Raw genomic sequence first — 27,810 nt, forward strand, 5'->3', positions numbered from 1 at the left:
TCAGTGTGCCAGGCGGTGTTTTATTTGATCTAATTTACAAATGTATAAATATATTTTCAGTGCTGAGGTGAGGGGGCCCACTGTTGAACCTGTCACCACCCCCATCCGTTCTGCTGGTCAAGGTGTGCCCTGTGAGCTGATGGCTGTACTGTTCATGCTCCAGCTAGGTCTTGCCAGGAGAGGGTGAAAACAATACCAGTTCAATCTCAGGATTTATTAACAATCATCACTTTATGATGTAAATTACTTTACTTGGCATTTTCCTTTTGCTTCCACAGCAAAATATACCTCCTGCATGATTTGGCAATACCAGTTAATCTTGTTTGGATGCAGGATCCACCAGAAATAAGACATGGACTCAATTCTGAAGGACCTTACCACTATTGGTTCACCAGGAAGACTCCTGTAATTTCATTATAGAAGTTATGTCCAATACAGCCATCCATCCACCCCACCTGTGATAAAGTCTGTTGCACAGCCAACTTATCGCTTGCGCTCTCCCTTTTGTGTGCGCTTCTTCTCCTTTTCTTTACGCTCTTGCTTGGCTTGTTTGTCCTTCTCCCGCTGCTGCTTGTCTTGTTCTTTTTTCTTCTGCGATGCCTCCCGCATATTATCTCTTTCATGTTTCTTGGCATTGAGAAGGTCCACCAGGTTGGTGTTCTTGAAGAGTGCTGAACTCCAGTTAAAGGTCGAAATGGTATCAGTATTTAACGGAAAAGATTCTTTTTTTTATTAAATAAGAACTCCACCGTTTCTAAACTGGCCACTCCATGCAAACACCTCCCTCCTGTTAACTAAAGCCCGAAGCAGATCACACCCTGTGCTCGCAGTGCAGTGAGAGAGTGTCCCTCCACCACTCTCCTACTGAGCACTATGGAAAGGCATAGACAGACTCACGCTCTATGCTGCAGTCACAAAGTGTGATCAGTTTTTGCAAGTTTGCTGCATGGGGAAGGCCAAGTAAAGAAGGACATTTCTAAATATGAAATTAATATAACTACATATTGATTTGCTTAGAGAAAAAAAGAATATCACATTAGAATAGCACATAGGGAGCTGAAAGAAACAAAATACAATGTCAAACAATTTACCATGTACACACACACACGCGAGTCAGAAAACGTCCACAAGGAGAGACAGACAAAAGGTATGGACACGGGGAGGGGAAAGAAAAAGAAACAGATGTAAGGTTTCAGACGGAAATGTCAGGGATTACCTACCCTAGATTATAGGTCTGATATTAGTGGGGGCACTGACAGGACACAATAGAACTAAATGACGTGAAAGGGGTAGATTAGATACTAAAAAACCCAACATGTAACATTATTAGATAGAACCATGTAGACATGTGATATATGATAATTTCTATATTAAATAGGATACATTTCTCAGAGCTCTGGGCAGTAGCAGAATTGGCCATTTCTTCACCTTCATCTGCAGTATGTCTAATTAAGGAAATAATAAGATCTACAATGAAAGATTTTCATTGGTGACATAAAAGTATACAGAGTCAAATTGAAGAGTCAGTTACAGCCAACATACAATTCAAACTTCCCAGTATTGCTGTTTGGGAAGATACATTGCTCCTTATAAGTCACAAGCTATTATAGACCTATATATGCCTAGACGCTGCTGTCCAAGTATTTACATGAAGAGGGCCTCACGCAGGTTATAAGTGCAATTGCAAAACAAATACTATTTAGCACTGATACACAATAGAACCTATGGCGGTCGTAAGGGAAGCTGTGGGCCAAAAACAGCTTCAACTGCTGCCTACTGGAAAGCCTTGCTCTATAAAAGTAAGTTGCAAGGTCACGTCTCTTGCTGCACTCTTGTGTTAGTCCCCTTAGCATTACTCACATTCATCTGTGCTACTTATGTGTATTACCTCATCTATATGTTACTTGTTTCCGTAACCGGCGCTACGGAATCCGTGATGCCTTATAAATAAATAATAATTGTATGAAGACTTGAACAGCACTCCAGTATTACTCATCTGAACTGAGTGCTATATAAAATAAACTATATGGGCCTCATTTGGTGTTAGGAGTTGTGCACTTGGACAAACCATGTTGCAATGCAAGGGGTGCTAATGTTCTGCACATATTATATTTACCTCTCCCCCTTGCAGCACAATATGGTTTTGCAAAGGTGCAAAATTGCACCTTCTAGTTGGTTTTACTCATAATGTAATGTATTACCTTCCTTGTACACGCAAAGCTCCCCACACCAGCTGACCCCAGACCAGCTGAGGTCCATTGGGGACACCATCTACATTCTCCAGTATGAATCACCTAAACTTTGTATTACCTAGATGCCTACAGAAAGTGAAGATAAGGTGCTGTGGAACACCAGGAATCTTGGCATCATGCCCCATTAATGATGCTTTAATGCAAGAGTCTCTGGCTGGCAGACCATGCAGTCTTATAGTTAGCTCCACAACAGCTGAACAGCTGCAGGTTACCTGTTGCAAAAGATCCATTAAAGTATGTGTAGTCATACGGGCGCATAGGTGAAGATTTAAAGGATATTCTTCTTCATCTGTAACATTGGCGTACTGTGCCAGGAGGGCAGCCTTTCTCTTCTGCTCCTCTCCAGACACCTCTTTGGGCCTTACCACAATTTGTGCTTGTTTCTCTATCATGCTGGCGAGAGCTTCCACCTCATCTAGACAATAAAAGACCGCATTACCACTCATGAAAGCAACTGTTCATAAGTAATGGAACAATCCATTTTAAATTGCAATGAACAGAATTGTTATCATTAACATTTATTATTTTAAATAGTGACAGCATACTCCACATTGTTTTGTAATTGGGGACAATCACAGTAATAAAACAAGGCTGGGTATTAACAGACAGATAAAAAGGTAAGAAGGCTCTACTCACAAGCTTACTACCACCTACAAACAAGTCAGACAAGAACCACAAATATTCCCTATTAATGTCATTTACTTGTATAATTTATCACAAGTTGTGTAAGCACATGTGGAGCAGCAACCAGCAATCAAAAACTGCCCACTGTCTAATGTTCACATCTACTGACTCTGCATGGGAAGTTGTGGAGGTAAAAAACTAGGGTATAGATGAGCACTCAATCCCTTTTTTTAATATGAATATGGTGACCCAACTCTACATAGCTAATATGAATTTGGGGGTTAAATCAGGAAATTCTGTAGTCAATAACAGAAACACAAAATTGTTATTTTTGAATAATGTATGAGAAAATGCTTCAATTAAATAATGTTTATTGTCAATTACTAGTACATCCTAGCTCTCTACTGCCACCCATTTATGTTGCGTCCAACTTGGATGCATTTATAAATACTATTTAGGAAACTGTCAGACATGTGAAACATGATACAGAGAGACAGGAGTGGCGTGTGAGATACATAAAAATATCTGAAGCATCAGCACAATCAATACTAATATTAACTACATTAAACACTTCATGGGAACACTAGAGGACGAGGAGTCAGGAGTGAAATGTTAACCTTCTGGTTTTGTCAGTGCTGCTGCTGCTTCCTGAGCTTCACGCCACTTGGTAACAATCTCTAGACACACATCCTCAATGGAGTCTTCTTCCTGGCAGCAAAAAAAGAAGAGTTTTTTTTGAACAATCTTCCAGACATGGTAGTAAGAGATAATATAGTGAAAAATGTCTTGTCTGCTTGAAAGAAACAAGGTACACTATGGACAAAGAAAGATAGAGCATATTTGGGTTATTTTAATGAGAAATAGTGATTTGTCAGATAGGTGGATGTACTCAAAGGGCCCTCAAGTAAAATACAAAGTATTCAGTGAAGTCATTGACATAAAGAGAGGTGCTATAAAGTGACTATTCAAATATTTAAGACATCTGTGAGATGTTAAGAGCTTGATGGATGGAATATTTAATTATTACCAGTGTGGCGTTGGAATTGAAACTTTTAAAGGCTAATGTCGCACAGGTGCTTTGTGTGTCCATGTATTTTAGCGCTAGGGACTCAACAATTCCTAGAGCTAAAATATAGAACAGTTAATGTAGTTAACACTGTGCAGTTAAATAAAGGATACAACCACTAAATTCAATACACTGGGTCACAATGTGCCATAAACTAGCTAACCTGGCTGCTCAGCCAGACTAATACAGCAGCCAGATTTCTTGTCAGATATGGCCAAAACTGAACAGTCTAGGGGGCATATTTAAGAAATCACGGTAGTGCACTATCGTGCACTTACCGTGGAAATCAGGTCCCGATGTGCCCTCCACAAATATATTAAAGGTGCATCGCAGCAGATATCAAGGATATCTGCTGCTTTACACTCCTGATCGTTTTCGCGAGCAGTCACCATTCAACTGGATGGTGACTGCTCTGGCCGCAATCTAAGTCCCGGAAAAACATTTTTCTTGTGAACTTGTCATGCTAATGTACGCCAGCTGAAGCTGGCGTACATTATCAAAATTGAAAAAATCCAATGCTGTCAGCTCTGCTCCGAAGAGCAGAGCTGGACAGCGCATGTGTGGAGGGATCACATGATCCCTCCCTGTCACTCACTGCAACGATAGAGAACTGCACATGCGCAATTGAAGGAAGAAGAGGAACAAAGAGGACCAGTAGGAGATCCGGAGACGCCGCGTCCCGAAGAGGGGGGCAAGTGTGATTTTTTTTTTATCACAGAAACAGCAGTTTTTCGGAACTGCTGTTTCTGTGATGCGTCTTTGATAAATTTGAGAAATAGATCAATCCTTATCCATGCGATAAGGATTGATAACTATTTATCAGTTTTGCCGAGGCTTGATAAATGTGCCCCTAGATGTTTAGCATTGGGGCCCAACATCAGCATCTGACAGAGCTACATTAATGCAGTCAGATGTGGTCATCTAACGAGCACTTCTAACCCCCCCCCCCCCCCCCCTCAACATCTGATAACACACTGAAAGATTTAAATTGGGATTAACAGATGTCAACCGGCTGTACATGCAATAATTTGCAGCTAACTAGGTGTACATTGGCCTACTTGACGACCCCATATCATAACAAGGTTGTGGCTTAACATGGGATGTCAAAAAACAGGTTACATGTTGTTCTTAACTGCGACACAAATAGAGCAGGGTTAAAATAAAAACTGCAAATTTTCATTAACAGGGTGCTGAGAATGCATTTTTTTTTCAGCTTCCTTTACTTTTGCTACTACAAATTAAAACGGAAAACAGATGCAATCCTTTCCTTCTCTCTGCATATACTACACAATATCAACCACTTTGTGTGAAGTCATCATGCCAGCCCCCACCCAACAAAAGCTAAAATTATAGTGTATGTGTCTCCCTTTTAACCACTTCCAAGTGTTTGAAAAGGTGCTTATGTATAAGTATTTATTTGGGCGTGATCTAATTACACTGACAAAAAACCCTCTGTACTATGTACGGACATACTAAGAAAATAAGTAAGACTTCTTGGTACATAGCCCTTGGGCATGGTATAGCTCTTAACATTTCACAGAGGTAGCATAATCCTTGGTTTAATGCCATATAAACAGATTATATACCTTATATCTGAAATAGGAAACCTGGGTCTCTCCAGCTGCTGTGTAACTATAACATCCAGGTTAGTAAAGCATGCCAGGACGTGTTGTTCCAGAACAACAGGAGAGCCACGGGATGCACAAGCCTGCTTTATCTTTCACTTCTTGAAGTGAGACGAAAAGTATCATCCAATGTATAGTGTTTTCTAATAAGGAAGCCCCAGTAACGGGTAACAGGAGACCGATGTCAGCATGATATGTGTACGCTGTAATTTCTGGTCACTGTCGTCCCTCGAAAGAAGGCAAATGTGTCCCCTGCCCACTGCCCATGTTTCAGCCAATGTGAAGTTACTCTCACCAGGAAGGCAGCCAGGATCCCACTCAGTGCCTCATCCCTCTCCTCAGGATTGTCCTCCTCTCGCAGCACTCCCTGAATATACGCCGGATACACCTCTGGATCCATCCCCAGCGCTTCTAGCCGCTGATCCAGCCATGACCCGAAATCACCGGCTACCACCTGGTCGTTGGGCGCCGCCATCTTCCAGTCTGGACAAGAGTCCTGCCCTAGGGGGGGAGCTACGCTCTACTCTACCAGGAGAGCGACGAGACTATAATACGCATGCGCCGAGCTACGGCCCGGTTTGTGAAATGTTATTTTTGGTTAAGTTGGCTTTCCGTCCAGAGCCTCTGGCGGGAGTGTCAAATTTTAAAAACCTTGGCTGAAAAAGAAATTTATACAGAGGAGGCAGCGCTGAGACTGCGTGAGTAGAAACTGCTGAACGGTTGTACATAACGAGAATATGTAATACGGGGGAATAAGATATAGCAGAGTATAGTCCTCTGAGCAATCACAAATCTCAGGATGTGTATGACTTCTCACTGAGCTGCGTAACCTTCATCTGTTGTGGAACTACAAGTCCCAGGCTGTTATCGAATCTGTAGGGATTGTAGCATCACAGCAGGTGGAAGTCTATGGACCTTGTTTGTAGTATTGGTGAAAATAAGAGCTGTAAGTAAATTTACTGACGTTAAAACATTTCTCTTGTCCGTATTCTGATATACATGGAAGAGCTCAACAATGGATTTAGCAACTAACATATTTTTCTTGTATTCTTGACATGCCTAATGAATCAGAACAGCTTTACCTCACTTAAATGTACATAGATACATGGGTCAGATGCTATTCTATTACTTTAGGAAGCAGACCTATACTCTGGCTTAGTGGTTAGCGCTTCTGCCTTACAGCACTGGGGTCATGAGTTCAATTCCTGACCATGGCCTTATCAGTGTGGAGTTTGTATGTTCTCCCTGTGTTTGTGTGGGTTTCCTCCTGGTGCTCCGGTTTCCTCCCATACTCCAAAAACATACTGGTAGGTCAATTTGTTAGCAGTCAATTAACCTGAGTATGTTAGGGAGTTTAGACTGTAATCCCTAATGGGGCAGGGACTGATATGATTGAGTTCTCTGTACAGCGCTGTGGAATTAGTGGTGCTATATAAATAAATGATGGTGATGATATAAAGGATAGATTATCCATGTAGGGCTATACATGAGGCCCCAAAAAGTGATGACCATAAGTTGTGTATTTCAAATGCTATTACATTTTATTTATATTGTAGCTATATTTTGGAATGGGAGTGCTACTAAAGACATTTATAAACCTCTGCCATCTTTCTTCAGATCCCTCTTGTTTATATAGATGACAGCTGACACTAAGGGGCATATTCAATTGTTGGCGTTACTGCCTAAAGTAACGCGACACGCGCACTATTACGGTAATAGTGCGCGTAAATACCGTTATTACAGTAAATTTCACACTGGATTTCAGGGAGCGGCGAGCTGAAATCTAGCTTAGTATTACCGTAATAATGGTAATATTTTTTCCGCAGCGGAAATTGCCAACACTTGAATATGCTCTTTAGAGGCATATTCAATTGTTGGCGTTTCCCGCCGCGGAAAAAGTATTGCACGAGTTTTAACACTGCATTAACTAAAAACGGTCGCTATAGCAGTTAAATACCCACCTGTTATATTTTTATTATTATTATTATTATTATTATTATTATTATTATTATTATTTTTAACGCTGCGGGGGGAAAAAAACCAACTTGCGGTCAATTGAATACACCCTGATGAGTAAATACAGGGAATTGGCAAAAGTGCAAAGCTTATAAATTATCAAGTACATATTTGGTACTCTAACCAGGTCTATAAATTATATTTATATAAACCTATAAATTATACTTTTTACCATAAATATTAAGTAAAGTTGCCTCTTGGCTAACAATTAATTAACAAAACTATTTTTCTGCAAAGGGTTCAATAGTCAATTAGGGGCAATAGTTGTCTTATGGTTAAGAAATTATCCTCAACAATTATAAGTTTTTTTTTTTTATTATTGTTCCTAACAGCAGGCTATAACAGGATGTAACACCCCTGTTACGTGTGATGGGTGTTCTAGCTTCTGGTTACTAATTGTTGCCTAATTGTCTGGGTAACCATGTTTTGATGGATTTCTTCACGCCAGCATTTGTGCTATCGACTGTTTTTGTGAGTGTATTACGGAGTCATTAAGTGTTGCTACTGATCTGTTCCCGATGACTCTGGAATTTCTATCAAATAGATGCTGGTGAGTGTCCTTCTGGTGATGGTAGCTGGACAATCTTGACCTCCTTTTGGGAAGCTTTCTCTGTTGTCGGAGGACTCTCATGTAGCCATCTCGCCTGCTCCTTATTATCCATATCTGTTGCTCACACCTGCACTTCTTCTCTGTGTTATTCTACATTAACTGATCCACTTTTCAATGCTTTTTTTACCTTGGATCTCTGTATATTTATTGCCCCGTCAATGCTGACTATATATTTTGAATTTGATTTTTTTTTTTTACTCATTAGTTTTGATTTCGAAGGGTTTTGCAATTTAATAAATCCACATTTTTTGGGCATACTCAAATATACAAAAATATAGTTTTTTAAATGCTTGGATTGACATATTTCAATTAAAAAAAAAAATGTTCAGAATTTTACGGAGAAAATGATCATATTCATGTTTATAATGTACTAAATGTATTGTCTTGGGAATGCAACTTTTGCACTTTCTGTGTGTACCTGTACCACCCATCATAATGGTAAATTTATAATAGTGAGCAAAGTAAGGAGATGGTATTGGATGACAGATTAAGGGGTCTATTTTTGACTGTGTTGAGCCAAAATCTGGAGAAAGAGCTGTTTAGTCTAGAGAATGGCCATCACAGCTTTGTTTTTAATTTATCAAGGGATTAAAGCAGGAGAAATCAGATTTCTTCTGCCTTAACCTGTGTAACGGGGACTGCGATATGACCCAATTTAAGATGCCGGTGAAGGAGGTCTTAGTTGGTTTGTTAGGGGAGGGGGCTCGCCAAAGAACCCTGGCTTCATAAATACCATCAGCAGGATGTTTTGTGTGATACACAATTATTCTTACTGCCTCCGACTAGAAACCAATGATATAGACGTCTAAATCTGAGTGATTGTAAAATATAACTACCAAAATATAATGTGTACACCTGCAACTCCAGAGTGCCGTTTAGAAGAATGCAACAACCGTCCATGTACAGATCAGCTAAAGGAACGTCTGATAGACAAATTGTAAGAGGAGATGATAGTTGTGACTGGACGGACCTCCTGTGTCACCCTGTCTGTGTGTTGCTGGGGTCGGCCTTGCCACCGTCCCCTTTCTTTCTCTCAAATGCGCCCTCTAACTGCAGTAGAAAAGGGATTTTGCTGCTGCCACCACTATTATTATCCTTTATTTGTTAGGCGCCACAAGATTTCCGCAGCGCCGTACACTATACAGGGTGAAACGGTACAAAACAATAAACAAAAAATACCAGTACTTCAGAACCTCCAGGCTGGTTGATGCAATAAACACAGAGCAGAAGAACAGGAAGGGAGGGGGCCCTGCTCATGTGAGCTTACATCCTAAGGGAGGGAAAACAGAACAGGCACAAGGGGAGCCAGATGTGGCAAGGGGAGAGTGTGAGTGGAGGAGGTGAAGGGGTTATGCGGATGGTTGATAGGCTTTGAAACTAGTGTCCTTAGTGGCATCTAGAACGTGCCCTCTCGCTAGTGTACCCCTGACCTCTTGCCTTCAGATCAGGGTTACTGTGAATGGCCCTCCTGGCCTATCACATTGGCAAGAACTGCAGCGCAGCTGGCAGAGCATTGGTACTGGAATTCCTTTGGTAAAATCGTTGCATATCGCATCTGGAGAAATTTTACACCTTATATGAACTAACACTGAAAACACACTTTTATAGCTTAACAGTAATCTGCGTATCTCAATTATTTAAAAGAAAATATTCCAGAATATAGAAAAGAGAATGAGGCTGTCATCAGTTTAGTCTTTTAGTCTTCTCAAGAAACTACTCTTTTGGCTTGCAGGACAAACCTCAGTCCTCTCATTAGAACAACAATCAAACCGTTTGTACTTTTTGGATCCCTGTAATAGACTGCAAAGGGATGTCCCGTTTCTTAATCGCTATACATATTTCAAATTAAGGCCCAGTACATTCTGAACAAAATGTGTTGTTGGGGAGGAAGGGTGGGGGTTGTTGAAAAATCTCAATCCCGAGAATCCTGGGAGAACTAGATTCTGTATACTCTCAAATGCTAAATGCCTCTTGGAATTTTGACATTTTTACATTGAGAGAAATCAAAATGAGATGAAAAGTATATAATTTTAGGTTTGAGACCATTTCATACAGTACTAAATGTGTGCAGAGAATAAAGGTACAAAAAATGTTATGGTAACTTGCTTTGGTTCACTTGGCATGGTACTCTTTCTGTCACTTCTCTTTCCCAGACTAAAATCAATCTAATTGCGATTATTATTTATCAGTTCTCCATATAATGAACTGTATTTCTTCACTCTATTACCTCCCCATTTTATCATTTAAGTTATCTGCAATACTATTGCTTTCCTTGCTGTCTTGAAACTTCTCTATATTAATAGACTTTTTCTCATTGCTCACTCTGGCTAATTCTGTTTCTAATCACTTTCCTCTTGTGAAATATCGCTCAGCTGATTCTTATTTTGACTATTTTGTTCTCTATACATATTTCTTGTTATAGGAGCCTCCCTTTCTCTTTTGGGTACTACAGTCATGGCCAAAAGTTTTGAGAATGACACAAGTATTGGTTTTCACAAAGTTTGCTGCTTCAGTGTTTTTAGACCTTTTTGTCAGATGTTGCTATGGTATACTAAAGTAAAATTACAAGCATTTCATAAAGGCCTTTATTGACAATTACATTAAGTTTATGCAAAGAGTCAATATTTGCAGTGTTGACCCTTTTTTTTGAAGACCTCTGCAATTCACCCTGGTATACTGTCAATCAATTTCTGGGCCACATACTGACTGATGGCCGCAAGAATCTTAACTGCAATAACACCAAGAAATGAAGCATAAAACGCCAGATGTAATAGGCAGGGTATAGAAAAAATAAACTCTTTGTCGTCTTGCCTTGGATAAATGCAGCTGACAGATATAGTCAATCTTACCCTATGCTTTCTTTTGTAGCATACAAGAGTGAATGTGCAAGGGGAGATAGACCTAGTCATAATGGGTGTATAAGAGATTACAGGGAAAGGAAAATAAATGGGATGGGGCAGGAAGTAGTAGTAAAGGTATAAAGAAAGGACATTGTTAGGTGGGAGGTTAGAGGAAAAAAAATTAACTTCAAATACGAGTAGAGGGAAAAACCTAAATAAACGGTAAACATAAAGTAAAATAAGAGTAATATGATGGAGGCTAAAGATGTTTGAAAGAAGAAATTAGATGAATCCTAGAATGTTGGAAGAAAATGTCTAAATCCAGATGAATAAAAAGGCTGATCTGTTTCCATATAACTATTTACTAACTGAAGTTTTTCTTTGAAGTGTCACAGGTGTCATGGCCACACTGAACCCTATGGCAGATGGTAAGTCTATCCTAATTACAGTTATAAAACATGTGCTTTGAGCTGCATTTTTATTGTATACGTATTAAAGGATAAGTTCCTCTGAAATATCTTCACTACTTGGGGAAAGCAAGAAGACACCTGTAGGAAGGGTGCTGGCCTTGTATACTTTCTGCTGGTCTCCTCTTCCCTTCTAGCTTAGTATCAGATGCCATGGAGCAGTTTAAGGAAACACAATGGTAATATTTCACCTTTTGAGTAATAGTAACTCTTTGCTTTCAGAGAAGTGAAAACCTGGCTTGGTACCATTACCTCAATGTTCCCTATTTGAAAACACTTATCAAAGTCCAATGGAGTTGTAAAGTTTTATATATATATATATATATATATATATATATATATATATATATATATATATATATATATATATATATATATATATATATATATATATATATATATATAATGAAATTTTTTCAAAAGTATTTGCCCGCACCTGTTAATTCTTGTCTTGATGTGTTTCAATCAGACCTGTTGTCAGAGGAGTCAATGCTCACACTGTTAAATATTTAATTGGTTCATTATTTACTTTCTGGTTAATCCAATTTGAAAGCCATGTTAATGAAAATGGAGATGTGCTAGGAGGTTTTATGGCAAAACAAACAAATTGCACCCTTGTATTCACGTGTGCAGGTTGTCATCTACACCAGGAGAGGGGCGTAATATTGGATAGACGGAAAAGCATCACTATTAGCGGAAAGGTGTTCTACTTGGATCTCCCCCACAGCAAACAGACCCAGCTCCTTGCTAAAGCCATTTACAAGATGGGTGGGGTGAGTAAAATTAGTTTTTCTGGTGCTTGCTGGAAATTCTGGCGATACATCTGGATGTTTTATACAGAGGAAAATCTACAGTTTCACTCTAGAATAGTGAATCTGGTGCTACAGGTAGACTGAATCATGGCCATTCTGCAGACAGTACAAGCTTACAGTCACATGAGGTGGATATTTAGTTATTTATTGTTTGTGGTTTTTTTTTAAGGAACTCTACTGCTAATTTCAACATTGCAATGATCATGGTAAAAACATTGTAACACAATTTAGTGTGTTCCACATAGAGCCTAATGCTAGACATCTTTCTTTCAAGCAGGAGTAAGTCTGGATAATACTACTCAAAGCCCCATCTGTGTTTCTTCCTTCACAGGTTATTGAGGGATTCCTGAGCAAAGATGTTGATTATATGGTGACTAGAAACAGAAAGGCTGCGGTCATTGTTAATGGGGACCTGGGGGATAGAAGAGAAGGACGCTTGGAACGTCAGACTGCCAAAAAGATGGAGGTAAGAGGCAAAAATGTAGGAATGGCAAGTATCACGTACTGATGTAATGTATTCTTCCCTTTGCATCAGTCATTAAAATCTTTTTACCTCCTGCCCCCGTCCATTGATCATTACTTGCCTCTATCCCCTAGACAACTCCATGCAGCCGTGGGAAGCAATTATTGAAGAAAGTCATCCAAAACCAGGTATAATTCTTTCTTCCTTGCTCTTCACCCCTTCACTTATGTCTCCTTATGCCCGCTCTCCGTCCCTCACTGCCTTGTGTCAATCCGGTTCTCTCCCTTTCCCAGGAGTGTAGCAGTGTGCTGAGCAGTGCCCGTTCTTGGGGTGTTTGCATCCTCCACGTGGATGGTATCCTTTTTTTCAGCCTTTGAATAAAGTGGTCTTAGAAAAGTCCGGAGCCAGGGTGGCTGTTTTAAAATTTGGTGAATATCTGGATGGATTAAGGTAAAGCAAATGTGTGCATACTTTTCTCAGTTTAACATAGCTACATTGTTCCAGTGTCTAGGCATTATACATTATAAAAAGGTTAGATCAATGGCTTTCTTAATGTAACAGCAATTTAAATGCTGATTTATGTCAATGTGGTGATTCGATCAGGATACAATGTGATCTAATCGCCCAATGCAAGGCTTCTTTATGTGAAGGAATATAAAAACCAGAAAACCCCCTTTATTTTAATTTTAAATAAAGTCAGTGTCATACCCCAACCAAATTCAGAGTACCCCCGGGGTGTATATAGATGGAAAAATATAGAAATGTGTGCACTCAGCTATATTTATCTCGCTGCATAATTTGTTGTAGTTACCTATATTATCTGTTGTAATTTTTTTATGGAAATTGATTGTGTGTGGGGGTACCTACGCCATTGCTCACATATACTATTAAGTGACTTGTGGTGTTTTAAAATATACTGGGGTAAAGCCATTGGATTTTGAGTTTAATATTGTATTTTGGGCCAATAACAAAATAATTTCATAGTAATTGTATTTAGTTTTATAACAGTTGTGTTTGGAATTTTCTCTAACCGAATTGTCAATAGAAGAAAATGTTTAGCAACTCAGTTAAAATATTGGTTTTAGAAGTCTGCACAGAAGGGGGAGGGCTCTGGCTGGCCATGTGACCCGCTGAGGCTGGGCTGGCCATGTGACCCGCTGAGGCTGGGCTGGCCATGTGACCCGCTGAGGCTGGGCTGGCCATGTGACCCGCTGAGGCTGGGCTGGCCATGTGACCCGCTGAGGCTGGGCTGGCCAGCAATACAGCCAAATAGCCCCACAGAGTAAAAGACAGACTTTTGAAAATGACAATTCCCAACCCTTTACCTTACAGTTATCTTAACAAATCTGTATCTATACATTGTTGGGTTATTGAATCCGAATGTTGTTTATTTGTACAGACAATTTTGATAAATGCTAATGTTACGCAGTTATTTATGAAAGGGTTAATGATTTATTTTTACAGAACCGTCCGGGATGCAGAGTTCCAGTAGAATAAGTTTTACTTGTATTATGAACGTGAATTTTTTTAATATGTGACTAGTTTTAAATTGACATTACCTAGTTAAGAAATTGTAACGTTCTTTCTAAACTTATACCAAGGGCCCTCCTCCTGAATAAAGGGAAGCTATCTTGAGAGATACTGTTGTCATCTTTATTTTGATGGATAGCCCTCTGGTGTTTAGAGAATCCAAAGAATCAAACTTGTGAAAAGAATCGCCTTGGCCTGGTAAGGTGAAAATTCACCTCCTTGCACAGCATTTCACGGGGTATTACTACAGTACTTATAAAAACAGAAAAAAAAAGTAGTCTAAACATTTATAGATATAGCATTAACATAAAGTAAAAATAAAGCCGTATATTGTCATAGGTTCCATTTTGTTTTCTGTATCCTAGAATGTCAGCTGTGGAGCAGAACAAACATTTGACTCTGGTGGGTGCAATGTTCCCTCACAGCCTCTAGATGGTACTATATGCTTCTCATTACTGAAAGAATGTACAGTATTGGTAATTTAACTTTTTTTTATAGATTAGAGCAGGATATGATGATGGGTGTGCTTTTTGTTTTTGTTCCTTAACCCGTTCTTCCCCAGAGGTTCTAGATTATCTTATGCTTCCCACACACAGAAGTAAGAAGACCACGGAGGTGAGTTGTGTGGTAAGCTCGCTGGTCTGTTAAGCATCTACGATATGAGAAAGTGTTAGTTTAGATTGAGGCTTACTTGAAACAAAATCTTTGTTTTATCTTTAGGAGAGTGGATCTGATTGTAGAAGACGCACACTAAAAAGTAGGTCTAACTATATCCCTTTTACAGGCTACCTTTTCCCTGTTTATTTCTGTAATGACTCAGACATTCTATCATTACATGTATCACAGTAGGTAAACTCAAGAGACCCTTCCTGAAGATCGAGGACCAGAGCCGGTGTGTAAATATTTTAAAATTGGCTGAGCTGGGGGTTTACTTCCTCCCTGTCTTGGACTATTACTCTTATCATCTTGGTCTCCTATTATGTCCTCCCTGTTTGTGTCGATTTTTAACGTTGTCAAAACCCCTATATCTCCACAGAAAATATCGTCCTCTCCAGTGTTCCTTCTCCAGCTTCCCAGAGTTTTCATTCATCTCTTCAGACAGGAGCCCATTTGAGACTGCCTGTACCAACAGTACACCTAAAGAGCGGGACCCTGGGTGAGCATGTCTTAGTTGCAATGTACATTTATACCCACCCTAAGGCAGTAGAAATTCCAGGTAGTGAGGGGTTAATAAAAAGTAGTAGCTGTGATCCAAAGTCTCCAGTGTGTACAGTTAAAGTGCAAAAAACAGTAACGGCTCAAATGACAATAAAATAATATAATGTATTTTGATTGCACCCATTGGAACAACAATGGAAAGAGAAGTCATTACAAATCCACTTACATTTAGCTACCCCTATTATCTGTAGCAAGTAACAAAACAGATCCTACAAGTAATGTGTGAGTTTTCTGAGCAATGACTAAAGTTGGTATTTTGATGCTGTTTGGTCACCCATAAAGGACCAATGCCATTTCAAAGTAAGAATCAAACCTACTCTGGCTTGGTTTATAGAATGCAGTATTATATGGGTGGGGTGTGCAAAATTGTAGGGATGAGTGAAACAGGTGATTCGGTTTGCAGGCCAATTTGTGATTGAATTATGGTTCCCCAGTTTGTGTATAAAAATTGTTTTTATACTAACAACCCACCGCTCGCCACTATCAGTCTTTTGGATAACTTGAAAGCTCCTTGTTTACAAACCGGTTCCCACTTCCCCATTTACCTTTACTAACAACCCCCTTGTCTAATCCCTGCCCCCCCCCCCTCCCACATCTCCTTGATCCCCATTCCTTAGCTTGTTTCCACTGTTTCAAAGTTCGCTCTCCTACAGACAATGTCTGTACTGTTGAAATGTAATATTATCTATTGTATAGTTAATTCTTCCTAAAGCAATGTATTCCTCTCGCTCAGATGGATATTGTGCACCTGTATCCTAACAGTCTTCCCCTCTGTACCACCCACTATGTTTTCCTGCAAAAAAAGTAAAAGTAATACATTTTTTTAAAAAAAATATGTATTCTGTATTTTAGTGAACTTAAGGACCGTTTTGAGCTGACTTATGAAGCTTTTTTTTTTCCTAGTGATATTTGTAAAACAATTCACAGCCATGAAACACTGGTTTATAAGAACTGAAAACATGGTAGAGCGTTTCCCTCATCTATACAATTAGTGGGTGAGGTTATGGGGTTTCATGGAGATACATGCTTATTTCCACAACACTCTGATTTCAGGGAGCAAGAGGACGATGAGGTGGAGAGGAGCAAGAGACCACATGTCAGGGAGAAGAGTGGATACTGTGAGTGTTGTCAGGTGGCATACACAAAGCTTAGTGAGGTAAGAAAAGAGTATGGACTGTCGGCAAGATATGATTTAAAAAAAAAAAAATATATTGATTTTTCCTTTCACTTTCTCCAGCACCTGATTAGCGAGCAGCACTGCTTTTTTGCTCTTGATGCTGCCAATTACAGAGCCATCGATAACCTCACATCTCATATAATCTGTGACCTTATGGAGTTGCCTTACAAGTAAGTGCTTTGTTCTTTCCCTGTGCTCAATGTCCTGTTCCTATGGTCCATTATCCAGACACTTTACCAGTTCTGTCCACTGAGCCAAGACCTAATAGACTTAAAGTTGCAGCACTAGTCTTGGAGCCATTTACCATCCTGTAGTGTGTCGGCAATCTAATTATACAGTCCTTTCTTTTATATTCATGTTATGCACGCATGTAGGCTTCTAATGGATTTTGGTCCTAGGGGAAGGGAGTTCATTTGTCAATAATTGTTTTTTAAGCACAAGACAACTAGCTAAGTTGATGGAAGATATATTGCGGAGTGAATAGTACAGACCTGTAATCTGTGAACACTTGGTGCTGTATATAAAACATATATTTTAGCTTTTTTCAGTTTAGTTTAATATATAATCTAAATTTGAGTACCTGTTAAGCTCGCAGCGTATCTGTCCTCCAACAAATCATTATCTACTTTTCAAATTCTTTCTGGAGGGCAGATAAGTATGGCTGCCAGTATCTCGCACAGGCTAGCAGCTCTCAGGATCTCATGTGAAGGCAGAGGAGGGAGGAATTTGCAATGCAGACAGAGCTCAGATGGTCATTCCAAAGCCTCTCTGTTCACTACAACATGTGACTGGTTGCCATAATAGTCACAATAGCACTGTGGAAATTGTCACATTATAAAAAATTATTAAATCCTTAATAGCAGCTTAAAGAAGCAAACAAAGGAAATGACAATTACCAAGCTTGTTATAGCCTAACACATTGATTTATATATCAAAAAACAAATCCCATTTGAATCTGGCGGGCCAGGTATTCCCCCTCTCTCCGCAGATGCGTCAGTCGCTTCTTTGGTGGTTACATAAACAGATTCTCGCCACGGGACGCAATTTATTAATTTAAAATTGGATTTTGATCACAAAGGATGCCAGACTTCGAGATTAGAGGCGGTCTGTCTTCATGCTTGTTTTCAGGGTTTTTGTACTCAAAAGGAAGCCAAGTTTGCAATCAATGTCTTGAAACTGTGAGCAGTCTTTCATGCCCTTACAAGTGCGCAACACTTGCTGCAGGGAAGACAAGTAACGATTCAGTCAGACCATGCCACGTCGGTGGCATACCTCAATCATCAGGGTGGCACCAAAAGTCCCTTGGCTATGCAGAAATTGTTCCTTCATCCTAAGGTGTTTCGTCAGTTGGGGGAGCGGTGGGGTCACCCGAATGTAGACCTGATGGCATCTCGAATGAACCACAAGGTTCTTCTCTTCTGCTCCCGTGCAGAGATCCTATGGCTGTCGCAGTCGACGCCATGTCTGTCCCTTGGAGGTATTGCTTAATGTTCCCTTTTCCACCGGTAGCTATGCTCCCAAGGGTGTTAAAAAAAGAAAAAAAAAAGGTAGAGAGAGGGTGTTCCAGTTCTTCTGATAGCGCCGAATTGGCCGCAGAGGGCCTGATACATCGACGTGTTCGATGTACATCGGTGGGAGATCGGATGTGGTGGCTGCCGCTACGCCCAGATATATTAACTCAAGATACCTTTTGTCATCTAGGTTTACAACATCTGGCCTTAACGGCGTGACTGTTGAAGCCATGATCCTAAGAGCTAAGGATTGTGGTGCTTTGTGCTTGAAAACCAGCCTCTGCAAGGATTTATTATCGAGTTTGGAAATTTTTTATTGATTGGTGTGAAAAGAAGGGATATCCCACTTCTTTTTGCTTGGCCAGGTTTCTTAGGTTCTTGCAAGATGGGTTGGATGCAGGTTTGCGTCTTAATTTTCTTAAAGGTCAGGTGTCAGCTTTTCGCTCTTCTTTCATAGAAAGCGTGCTGTCATTCCTTATGTGCAAACTTTCATTCAGGGTGTTCTCCATGTACAACCTCCATATGTTCTTCCGGTACCACCATGGGATTTGTATTTGGTGTTGAATGCTTTACAGCATCCACTTATTTAACCTTTGTATACAGTGAAATACAAATTTTTATCCTAGCAAACGGTTTTGCCCATTTCTATGGCACGCACAGTTTTCAGAGCTTGCTGTTTTTATCTTGCAAGTCTCCTCTTCTTGTTCTACATAAAAACAGGGAAGTTCTTCGAAACAAGCCCTCCTTCCTTCCTACGGTTGTCTGGTTTTTATCTAAATCAACACATTGTCATTCTGGCCCTGAATGATTTTATGTCTTCAGGTTAACGATATTTCTATTCGTTCTCTCAATGTTGTCAGAGTCTTACGTATTTATGTGCAGTGGTCTCAGAAGATGCTCAAGACTGACGATCTTTGAGTTTCTATCATGCTCACAAAAGAGGCAGGCTAGCTTCTAAAGGAATTATTGCTAGCTGGGTTAAGCTTGTTATCTGTTAAATATTATAGTAAGGCTGGGGAGCCTCTCCCAGATAATCTAAGCTCGCACTCTACAGAGTCTGTAAGTGTTTCCTGGGCGGCCCGCTATGGTGCTTCCAGAGAACAGCTGTTTAAAGCGGCCACGTGGTAGTCTGTACACACATTCACTAACCTTTACAAGTTTAATGAATGTGCATCCAATGATGCAAGTTTTAGAAGAAAGGTGTTTCGTGCAATTTCTTCTGAGCGTTCCCTCCCATAGGGCAGCTTTGGGATGTCCCCAGTGTCCCCCAAGGAAGACAGAGAAAATGGGATTTTTATACTTGCGTAAAATTGGTTTCTCTTAGTCTATTGGGGGACACCAGGAGCCCACCCTTAACGCTCTAGTTTCTCCTACTGTTTGACATCTAGTCTTAAGAGAATGTTGTTTGTTAATTTTATTCTCTCTTCCTGGTTCTCTCTCTCAGCTTTCTGTGGGCTTGATTAAACATAAACTGAGGCTGGACAGGTAGTGGGGTATAGAGGGAGAGGAGCTATGGCTTAGTTAACAGAAGTTAAAGTGCCAGTTCGCCCTGTCCTACGCTATACCCCAATGTCCCCGGTGTCCCCCAATGGACTAAGAGAAACGGATTTTATGTAAGTATAAAAATCCCATTTTTGATATCTCAATTTGCAAAATATTTACAGAAGTTAGTGGATGTAAAATATTTTGCACACACTTCATTGTACCATCCACATTGCTAGGATTGTTGAAGCCGCTCCAAATCAAAGAACGTAGAGATCATAGAACTAATGTATTGCTCTGCTTTGCTACGCATGGATGTAATAAACTAGTGCTTATTGAGCATAGCCTCGGAGTGCACCGTCACATTGCAGAAACCCCAATGCAACCATACTCCAAGTGGGGAAATTATTAATGCAAATAGTAACTTGTATGCAAAGTTTCTCTCCAATCCTTGTCAAAAGACCAGTTCTGTAAAACCTGTATTGATCGAAACGAAGTGGATTTGGAGTTAATGGTAACAGTGCTGATGTGTTATTAACAAAATGACAAGAAAAAAGTATTACCTGGCACATAAATATAACAAAGAATATAAGGTAGCAGGTGTGTAGATAAATGCAAAATAATCTAATCATGGACAGAGAAAAAGGGAGTGTTTCAGAAAAAATTATACAGAATATACAAAAAATCCATAAATGGTCTGGAACAGTAAATAAATCTAGAATCACAAATCACAACTCCATTATGATGATCTGGAACTAATGCTGATGGAAATAAGAGTGTATCGATAAAACCCTTGAAAGTAATTCTAAGGGAATCTTCCAGATATATTAGAAAAAACAGAGAGTAAAGGCAAAATATTAAAACAAAACAAAAACTCAAACACAAAAACACAGTAAGCCAAAAGTCCAACAAATACGTTTAAAAAAAAACGCAGATATACATAGTTCCAATAAGGTAAAAACAAATAAGTCGCTCACTGTTCAGTGGGATAATGCTGCTTGTAAGCAGATGCAGCAAGATATGAGTCCGATATTGCGGGGAGAAAATGAGTGCGTCTACTCCATCCACAACTCCCTGAGCAGGGGTTCCAAATAGGTTCGGTAGTTCCCTATAACATGGTGCTGTATAGGGGGGGGATGAAGGTAAACAGGCTTTAAAGGGACCGGGTCTAAGCCGACTGACAGTCTTCATGATTCTCTCCTTCCCCCACCTAGAGCTTCGGTGATGGGAGCATGGCTACTGGTCTTTCAGGACCAGTGGTTCAGTTCTACCACAGGCGCCTGGGTGCTAGGAGAGGGGGGACTTATTAGACACTTGGGAATGCCTTGACAGTGTTTCAGGTTTACTTCCCTTCTGCGAGACGAGATCAGAAGAGTGGCCCTTCAGGGAGATATTCAGTCCCTGGTTGCGTCGGCAGTAATTGTTCCAGTTCCAAAGGAACAGTGGGAGTTGGGTTATTACTCAAAACTTCCTTGTGCAAAAAGCCAAATCTGTCGTTCCATCCCATTCTGAACCTGAAATCCTTCAACACTCAAGTGTACCCAGCTTCCGTAAAGAATCCATATGTTCGGTCATCAATTCGATGGAAAAGGACGAGTTCCTGACATCGTTGGAAATCAAGGATGCTTATCTTCATATACCAATATGGACCGGTTACCACAACTTTCTTCAGTTGCGGTGGACCAGTACCATTTCTAATTCAGGGCTTCCCCTTTGGTCTGGTCACAGCGCCAAGGGTCTTCACGAAGGTCATGGCAGCACATTTACATCAGCAGGGTGTGACAGTTTTGCCGTATCTGGATGATCAAAAGCAGATTCAGCCTTGTGGTTTTGTGATGTCCTGTTTTGAGGCAGTACAGTTTGCTTGACTCCAAACTTGTCTCTGCAAAATTAACGTCAAGTGGAAAAGGTCAAATCCCCACTTTGAAACAGTTTTTCCAGCTGTGGCCAGCACCCTGCATATCCTTGCTGTGGTGCTTAAGGGCAAGGAATCTCAGTTTGGGATGCCCCTTTTCAGTTTGGGAGTGGACTATTGTGACCACAGATGTCAGCCTCTCAGGCTGGGAGGCGGTGACTATGGTTCTCAGGTTGCAGGGCCTCTGGACTCTGTTGGAGGTGAGAATGCCCATCAATGTCCTCGAGGTACAGGTGGTCATCAATGTTTTGGTCCAGACGCAGTACAGGCTGCCGAACAGACCAATTCGGATTCAGTTCGACAACGGTGGCATACATCAGTCGCCAGGGAGGATTCAGAAGTTAACTTTCCATGAGTCTGCTAGGATCATGACTTGGGTGGAACAGCATGTTCCGGCCATCTCGGCTGTCTTCATACCTGGTGTGGACAGTTGAGGCAGACTACTTGAGTTGGTATGCATTCCATCCAGGGGAATGGTCCGCCCAAACTGTACACAGGTAGGGCAGCTGGAGGTCGACATGATGGCCTCTGCTGAATCACAAGGTACATGAAGTATTGTGCCAGGACAAGGGATTCTTAGGTGTTTCTAGCAAACACCATGACTGTTTCCTGGAAGTACAGGCTGGTGTACATTTGGCAGAAACGTGGAGGTTCCAGTTGTTGTTCTGGCTCCAGACTAGCTAAGAAGGTCTTGGTATGCAGATCTTCTTGCCATGAGCAAGAAGATGCCAAGCCATCCACCTTAGCGACTCCCTGTCCGAGAAGATCTTCTCAACCAGGGTCCGTTCTTCCATCAAGACCTAGCACAGTTGGCTTTAACGCCCTGGTGGTTGAAGCCTTGATTCTTAGACACAGGCCTCTCGGACAGATTCATCCAAACAATGATCAGACCAGAAAGCAAACGTCATCTAGGAATTGCCATCATATTTGGAAGTCATACATAGGTTGGTGTGAAATGAAAGGGTTACCAACTTCTTCCTTCCATTTGGCTAGGGTGATAGCGTTTCTTCAGGAGGGTCTGAACAAGGGATTGCATTTGGCATCCCTTAAGGTCCAGGTTTTGGCATTGTCCCTCTATTTCCAGAGGTGGCTGGCTCGGATGCCAGGCGTCCACCCTTTCCTTCAGGGGTCCTCAATGATCAGCCACCCTTTGTCCCTCCGGTGGCGCCTTGGGACCTCAACCTGGTCCTCTCGACATTGCAGAAGATGTCGTTTGAACCTTTTGGAGTCCGTTACTCTGGAAGCTTTCCTTTTTACTGGTGATTTCCTTGTCCAGGCGTGTTTCAGTCAGAGGCGAGAGGAGTAGGCTAGATAAGTTTTTAGTGCCTTACTCCACACAGCGCTCTCTAATACCCATGGTGAACAGTGTCGCCCAACTGTGTTAAGCTAAATGGAATTTACGCCAAGTACAAAAATCTCAGTGTTTCATAGTATAGTAATACTTTCAAAACAAAAGGTTGAATATGTAATCCTAACACGCTTTTGGAAAAAATTGCTACCTAAATAACAAGTTCTGATACCAATTATAAATTTGCTCTTTCCAGCTTTGCTACTAATTTCAAATGTTTCATTATTTAATCAGTTTGGTTTTAAGAACAAACAATTGTAGGTTATTCCGTCTGCTAAAATAAAAATTTATTTTATGCTCTTAAATAGCAAGCATGTTTGGCTGCACTTTCAGTCTCATAGATGCATACCTGCACATGCCTAGGATAATATTTGTAAATGTACTACAGTTTCTTGAACAAACTGTTTAGTCCATGTGATTGGTGCCTTTGTTGCTTTTTACAAAGAATGTTGGAGGTTGAGATGCGCACCAAACATCACAAAACTAAAACAGGGCAGAGAAGTTTTGTCAAGCAAAGCATTATGGGAAAGAGTTTGGCAGTTGCAGAAATGCTAATAGTTGTCAGTCTTGTGCACTGGTTTTCATAGGTTTCCCCTAATGAATCTAGTGCACAGAAAGATTCTTCAATCCATAACAATCAGTTGTTTCAAAAAATAAATATCTGGTTGTTATGGTTTATAGCAATTGTTTTAATTTTTTTAACCTGTTTTTCTTAAATTGTCCTCTGTCTCCTTTCCAGATGTAAAGACCAATAGCCCCCATCCACTATTATAACTACTGCATTATCACAAATTCTGCATATTGGTCACACTTGCTGGTGTACTTGTGTTACACTTTTACTGTAATTATAGTTGATGAATTGTGACTTTCCAGCATTTTAGTCTGATTTAATTTCTTCTTCAAAAAAAATCCCTTCTCATAGCTTTAATCGAAAAGTCCCTTATTTAAAAAATTTAAATAAAATAATGATCTAGTAGAAAAGCAGAATGTAGACGTTTAACTCTCTCGGGCCATAATCCACATCCCTTGGCTCTCAGCCCAGCCCCAACGACTCTCACTGGCGACTTGCATCCAGAAATAGGACTTCACCAGTAATTCTACACCTGTAGCATTCTATGTGCTTGGGATATGTGAATTGGGAATGTCCTGAATGACTTTGTTTTATTGTAATGTGTAAGGCAAGAAGTGTGTTTAACCCTCTTGTGCCTTTTAAAACCAAAACATTTGTGTACCAATGTTCACATTTGTTACTTCTATTACACAAGCATTTATCTTTGATGTAATATATATACCTTTCATCAGTTTAGTTCTGTATGACATGTGGCCATAACTTCTTGCAATAAGAACCTTTTTAATTCTCTGCAAATGTACATGCATTGTCACTGCAATATTTACAGTAGTAAAGTAAGTTGGATATCAAATAGAACTGTGCCATCCTAGTACCAAATTATCCATGAAGAATAAGACCGTTTGAAGTAATATTAACAATATTGTGGTATTTTTTTTTTTTTAGTCCACGAGAATGTTTATTAACTTAAGACAACGTTCAGTCAATTTTTTTTTTAAATTCTGTTTTAAGTTATTGGTATATTTTCAATAACCAGCAATTTAATTGATATATTGCCAGAACAATACAAAACTGGTGAACTTAAGAGAAGTAGAGTGACACTCGATAAGTGGCTGTAATTTGGGATTTATATAATTATCCATAGAGAGAATAAATGAGAATTGTGTGGTGTTTTTTTTAATTGTTCCTCCCCTCTCCTAAGGTCGAAATCTGCAGAGCGACATATCGGTAATGTCCCATGTAGTATTAAGGAGCTTCCTCTATCTGGTGCGGAACATCCTGTTGAGGAGGAGCACAAGCTGGCTTTACCAAAGATACTACTTCTGGGAAATGGTGCAACACATCCTGTGGGGGCGTATGATGAGTGTTTGCTTGAAGGACCACCACTAGGAAACATTGAGGCCAGTTTTGCAGAAGAGCACAAGGTGGGTTTTCTAGAGAACCTACCTGTAGAAACAAGTGTAGGTCTCTGGTGGGAAAAGGATACAGCAAATGAACAAATCCATTGCAAGGCGCCTATAGCAATGAGCTGTGAGGCAGGAGCAGGTTCCCATGTTGGACATGTTACAGAGGTCTCTTGGTACACAGATGAGACAGGGCTGACCTCCGTATACACTGTCCAGTCAGTGGTTAAACCTCCCGCTCAGGTCATTGATGAAAATACAGAGCTGGATACTCCAGGACAGTTATGCCCTCAACTGTTTCTCAATAACCTGCTAGATCCCCTCAGTGCACTGGCAATGGATGGGTTTGAGGAATTGCACAACAAGCCAACCCAAAGAGAAGGTGTTTCTGCCACAGATGCAGACCCACAAATGATTCATTCTGCTGCTCACCACTGCACTGAATTACTGGCTGATGAACCACCATTGGTTGCAGGTGGTGAATTATGCAAAAAACTTTGTGCAGGATCCCCCAGTGAAAAGTTGTGTACCAACATGAGTTCTTTACAGCCATTGGATACTGTAGCACAGCAGTCACTGGAGAACGAATCTGATGGAGGGGTGTCAGTGATTTCAATAATTGATTCTGCAGTTGACGTACATCAAGGGCTACTGTTGACGGATGTCCAAAATGAGCCATTACTGAATGCTCCATGTGGGTTGCATACAGAGCTGAGTAACAGTCTGTCCCTAGACCAACCACAACCTACTCCTTTGCTTCAAACTTTAGCAGATCATGAATTGGTCACACCCAGCAGTGCATTTCCAGGTAATTTGATTGGCCCACATGACCAGGAACAACAATTGGTTAATACAGACTGGTTCAGAGTTAAACGTAAGCATTGTTGGTCTCCATGCCACCCACCAGCCAAAAGACAGCCCTTCCAGTGCCAGCCAGTGTGGGATTTTCGACAGTTACCCAGTACTGGACAATTGCCACCAGTGTCTGTGTCTACAGACTGTATAGGAAAGAACTGCAATAAAATAACAGAGGGTACAGCCACTGTCCCCACTTCCTGTTTTAATCCAAAGCTTGCGCAGTACAATGCCTCATCTGGTTCAGACTGGGATTCCCAGTTTCTTTCTCCACAGCAGAATATACCTCAACAGAACATACATTATGGAGACCTGAGGACAGCTCAGATCAATCTGGACAAAAGCAGGTATGCGAAACAGCTGTGCTCTGTGTTAGCCCATGACAAATCTTTGGGGTCTCCCACCACTACACAGACTGTGACCCTGTCATACACCTCTTATGAACTTAATGTTCATGAAGTGGCATCCTGACAGGAGTAGGTGATCTCTGCCAATAAATCTTAGCATGTGACCTCTCCACCTGTTTACCTGACATCTACCTTCTCTTCTGTAATGCTGGATCTTATTTTTTTTCTAGTCTATATTTGTTTTGCTTCCATTGTGTCCATTACACTACATCTTTCATATGTCTCTAGCTCCCCTCCTTTCTGCTCTTTCCGGGATGGATGTGTCGGTGAGCCCTCTGCTTCTTCCCACAGCTTTTAACTGCATCTTAATGACTCTTAATGGCTTGGAGAAGTTCTGGCTGCAGTTTAAATGTCTGTCTCCTGATCCTGCCAAGTGCTAGATGCTTCTAACAAATCTTGTCCCTACACAGACAGCAGAGCAATAAGAATATGGGCATTCAGCTCGAGGAATGCAACCTCCTAATGACTAGCCAGTCATCAACACTATGTGTAAAACAAAGGGACCTTCACCAAGATCTCTTCAATAGGCTAAAGGATGATTCCCATCTGGGACAAACATTAGTAAACTGCCTATTAAGTGATTTGTATATGTCGTAAGCATAAAGGCACTATTGATTTTTTGAGGAAATGGCCCTTTAACACGGTTGTTTACATGTTACGTCATCATCAAAAGGTTGTTGGGTGATATGTTAATAAGTTATTTTAATAAGTTAAAACAAAGTAGAGTAACTAAACTGCACTAGTCCAGGCAGCCAAGTTTTAATTATTTAAAGATGGAACAGCCCATTTCTGCTACATGTCTTGAGTTAGTTAATGTGCTAATCAGCCGGGTTAGTATGATTTAATAGTGACCACTGCTATACTGCTCTGAGTCAAGCTTTTCTATCTTAGTCAGATGTGCTACCTGGTTGCTTTTGTGGAATGGACAGAGCATGTCTTGGTAACATACTGAGCTTATTTTCTATATAGTCCTCTCCTGGCTGAATCATGGTAGGCAGGGATTTCTCATCTTTGTATTTTGCTTTCTTTTATTCCTTTTACTTTTAAAAGAGAAACTCACAGATATTGGGTATATTCTTTAAAGCATACAAGGAGTGTGGGTCCAATACTAAACTGCATAGTGTTATGTGTAAATATATGTATGAACACTTTGCTGTATTCCATTTTGTCAAACCAAGGTAGTCTGAATACAATTTATACAAGGTTAGAAATACATATTTGAGGTTTGTTTTTATTTTGTTTTCTTCTGCCAGCTTGATATGACACAATCATCATTAATGTGTACCTCTCGTCCATTCAGCAGACATTTTGTGGACTGAATCAATATTCATGCGAATGTGTCCTTCTGATTCACTAACCAATGACATTTACTCTCTACTTGTCTCTGCAAGGTCATTGGTTCCTGGTGAATTGATGGGCTGTATTCTTCTGAATATTTATTCTGCCCTCAGTCTGACTGCCTGCTGTGTGCAGACTACAGGTACAGGGTAATACTGTGAATGCATATTTTATATGCCCCATTATGGTCACCCTCACATTTCTACCTCCACAGTATGAAGTTGTTAGTAAATATTTTTTTTTTTTTTATTCTCATAAAATAAAAACTATTCATATTTTTAAA

The 27,810-nt window shown here is 40.3% G+C and overlaps 2 protein-coding genes across 4 annotated transcripts; one reads left to right on the top strand and one right to left on the bottom strand.

Moving 5' to 3' along the window:
- Positions 1-6,083, bottom strand: CCDC43 (coiled-coil domain containing 43). The gene is made up of 5 exons (XM_075177324.1): positions 5,863-6,083; positions 3,494-3,584; positions 2,532-2,667; positions 1,384-1,439; positions 1-671 (listed from the first exon to the last, which is right to left on the bottom strand). Exons 1-5 carry the CDS (start codon positions 6,040-6,042, stop codon positions 484-486), a joined length of 651 nt encoding a protein of 216 aa, XP_075033425.1. The 5' UTR covers positions 6,043-6,083; the 3' UTR covers positions 1-483.
- Positions 5,847-27,810, top strand: DBF4B (DBF4B-CDC7 kinase regulatory subunit). Of its 3 annotated transcripts, none has more exons than XM_075177321.1 (13): positions 5,847-6,265; positions 11,421-11,461; positions 12,134-12,273; positions 12,644-12,778; positions 12,910-12,963; positions 13,069-13,129; positions 14,868-14,932; positions 15,026-15,062; positions 15,152-15,197; positions 15,342-15,461; positions 16,577-16,679; positions 16,761-16,870; positions 24,726-27,810. In XM_075177321.1, the coding sequence occupies exons 2-13, from the start codon at positions 11,434-11,436 to the stop codon at positions 26,251-26,253; spliced, it is 2,427 nt and encodes an 808-aa protein (XP_075033422.1). In that variant the 5' UTR covers positions 5,847-6,265; positions 11,421-11,433; the 3' UTR covers positions 26,254-27,810. The 3 variants fall into 3 exon arrangements, with proteins under 3 accessions (XP_075033422.1, XP_075033423.1, XP_075033424.1); XM_075177322.1 differs by having other exon boundaries at positions 14,868-14,920; XM_075177323.1 differs by lacking the exons at positions 5,847-6,265; positions 11,421-11,461; positions 12,134-12,273; ... (1 more) ...; positions 12,910-12,963; positions 13,069-13,129 and adding an exon at positions 14,041-14,123.

Source organism: Mixophyes fleayi, chromosome 6 (assembly GCF_038048845.1).
Source record: "Mixophyes fleayi isolate aMixFle1 chromosome 6, aMixFle1.hap1, whole genome shotgun sequence".
In the NCBI taxonomy this organism is placed as follows: Eukaryota; Metazoa; Chordata; class Amphibia; order Anura; family Limnodynastidae; genus Mixophyes; species Mixophyes fleayi.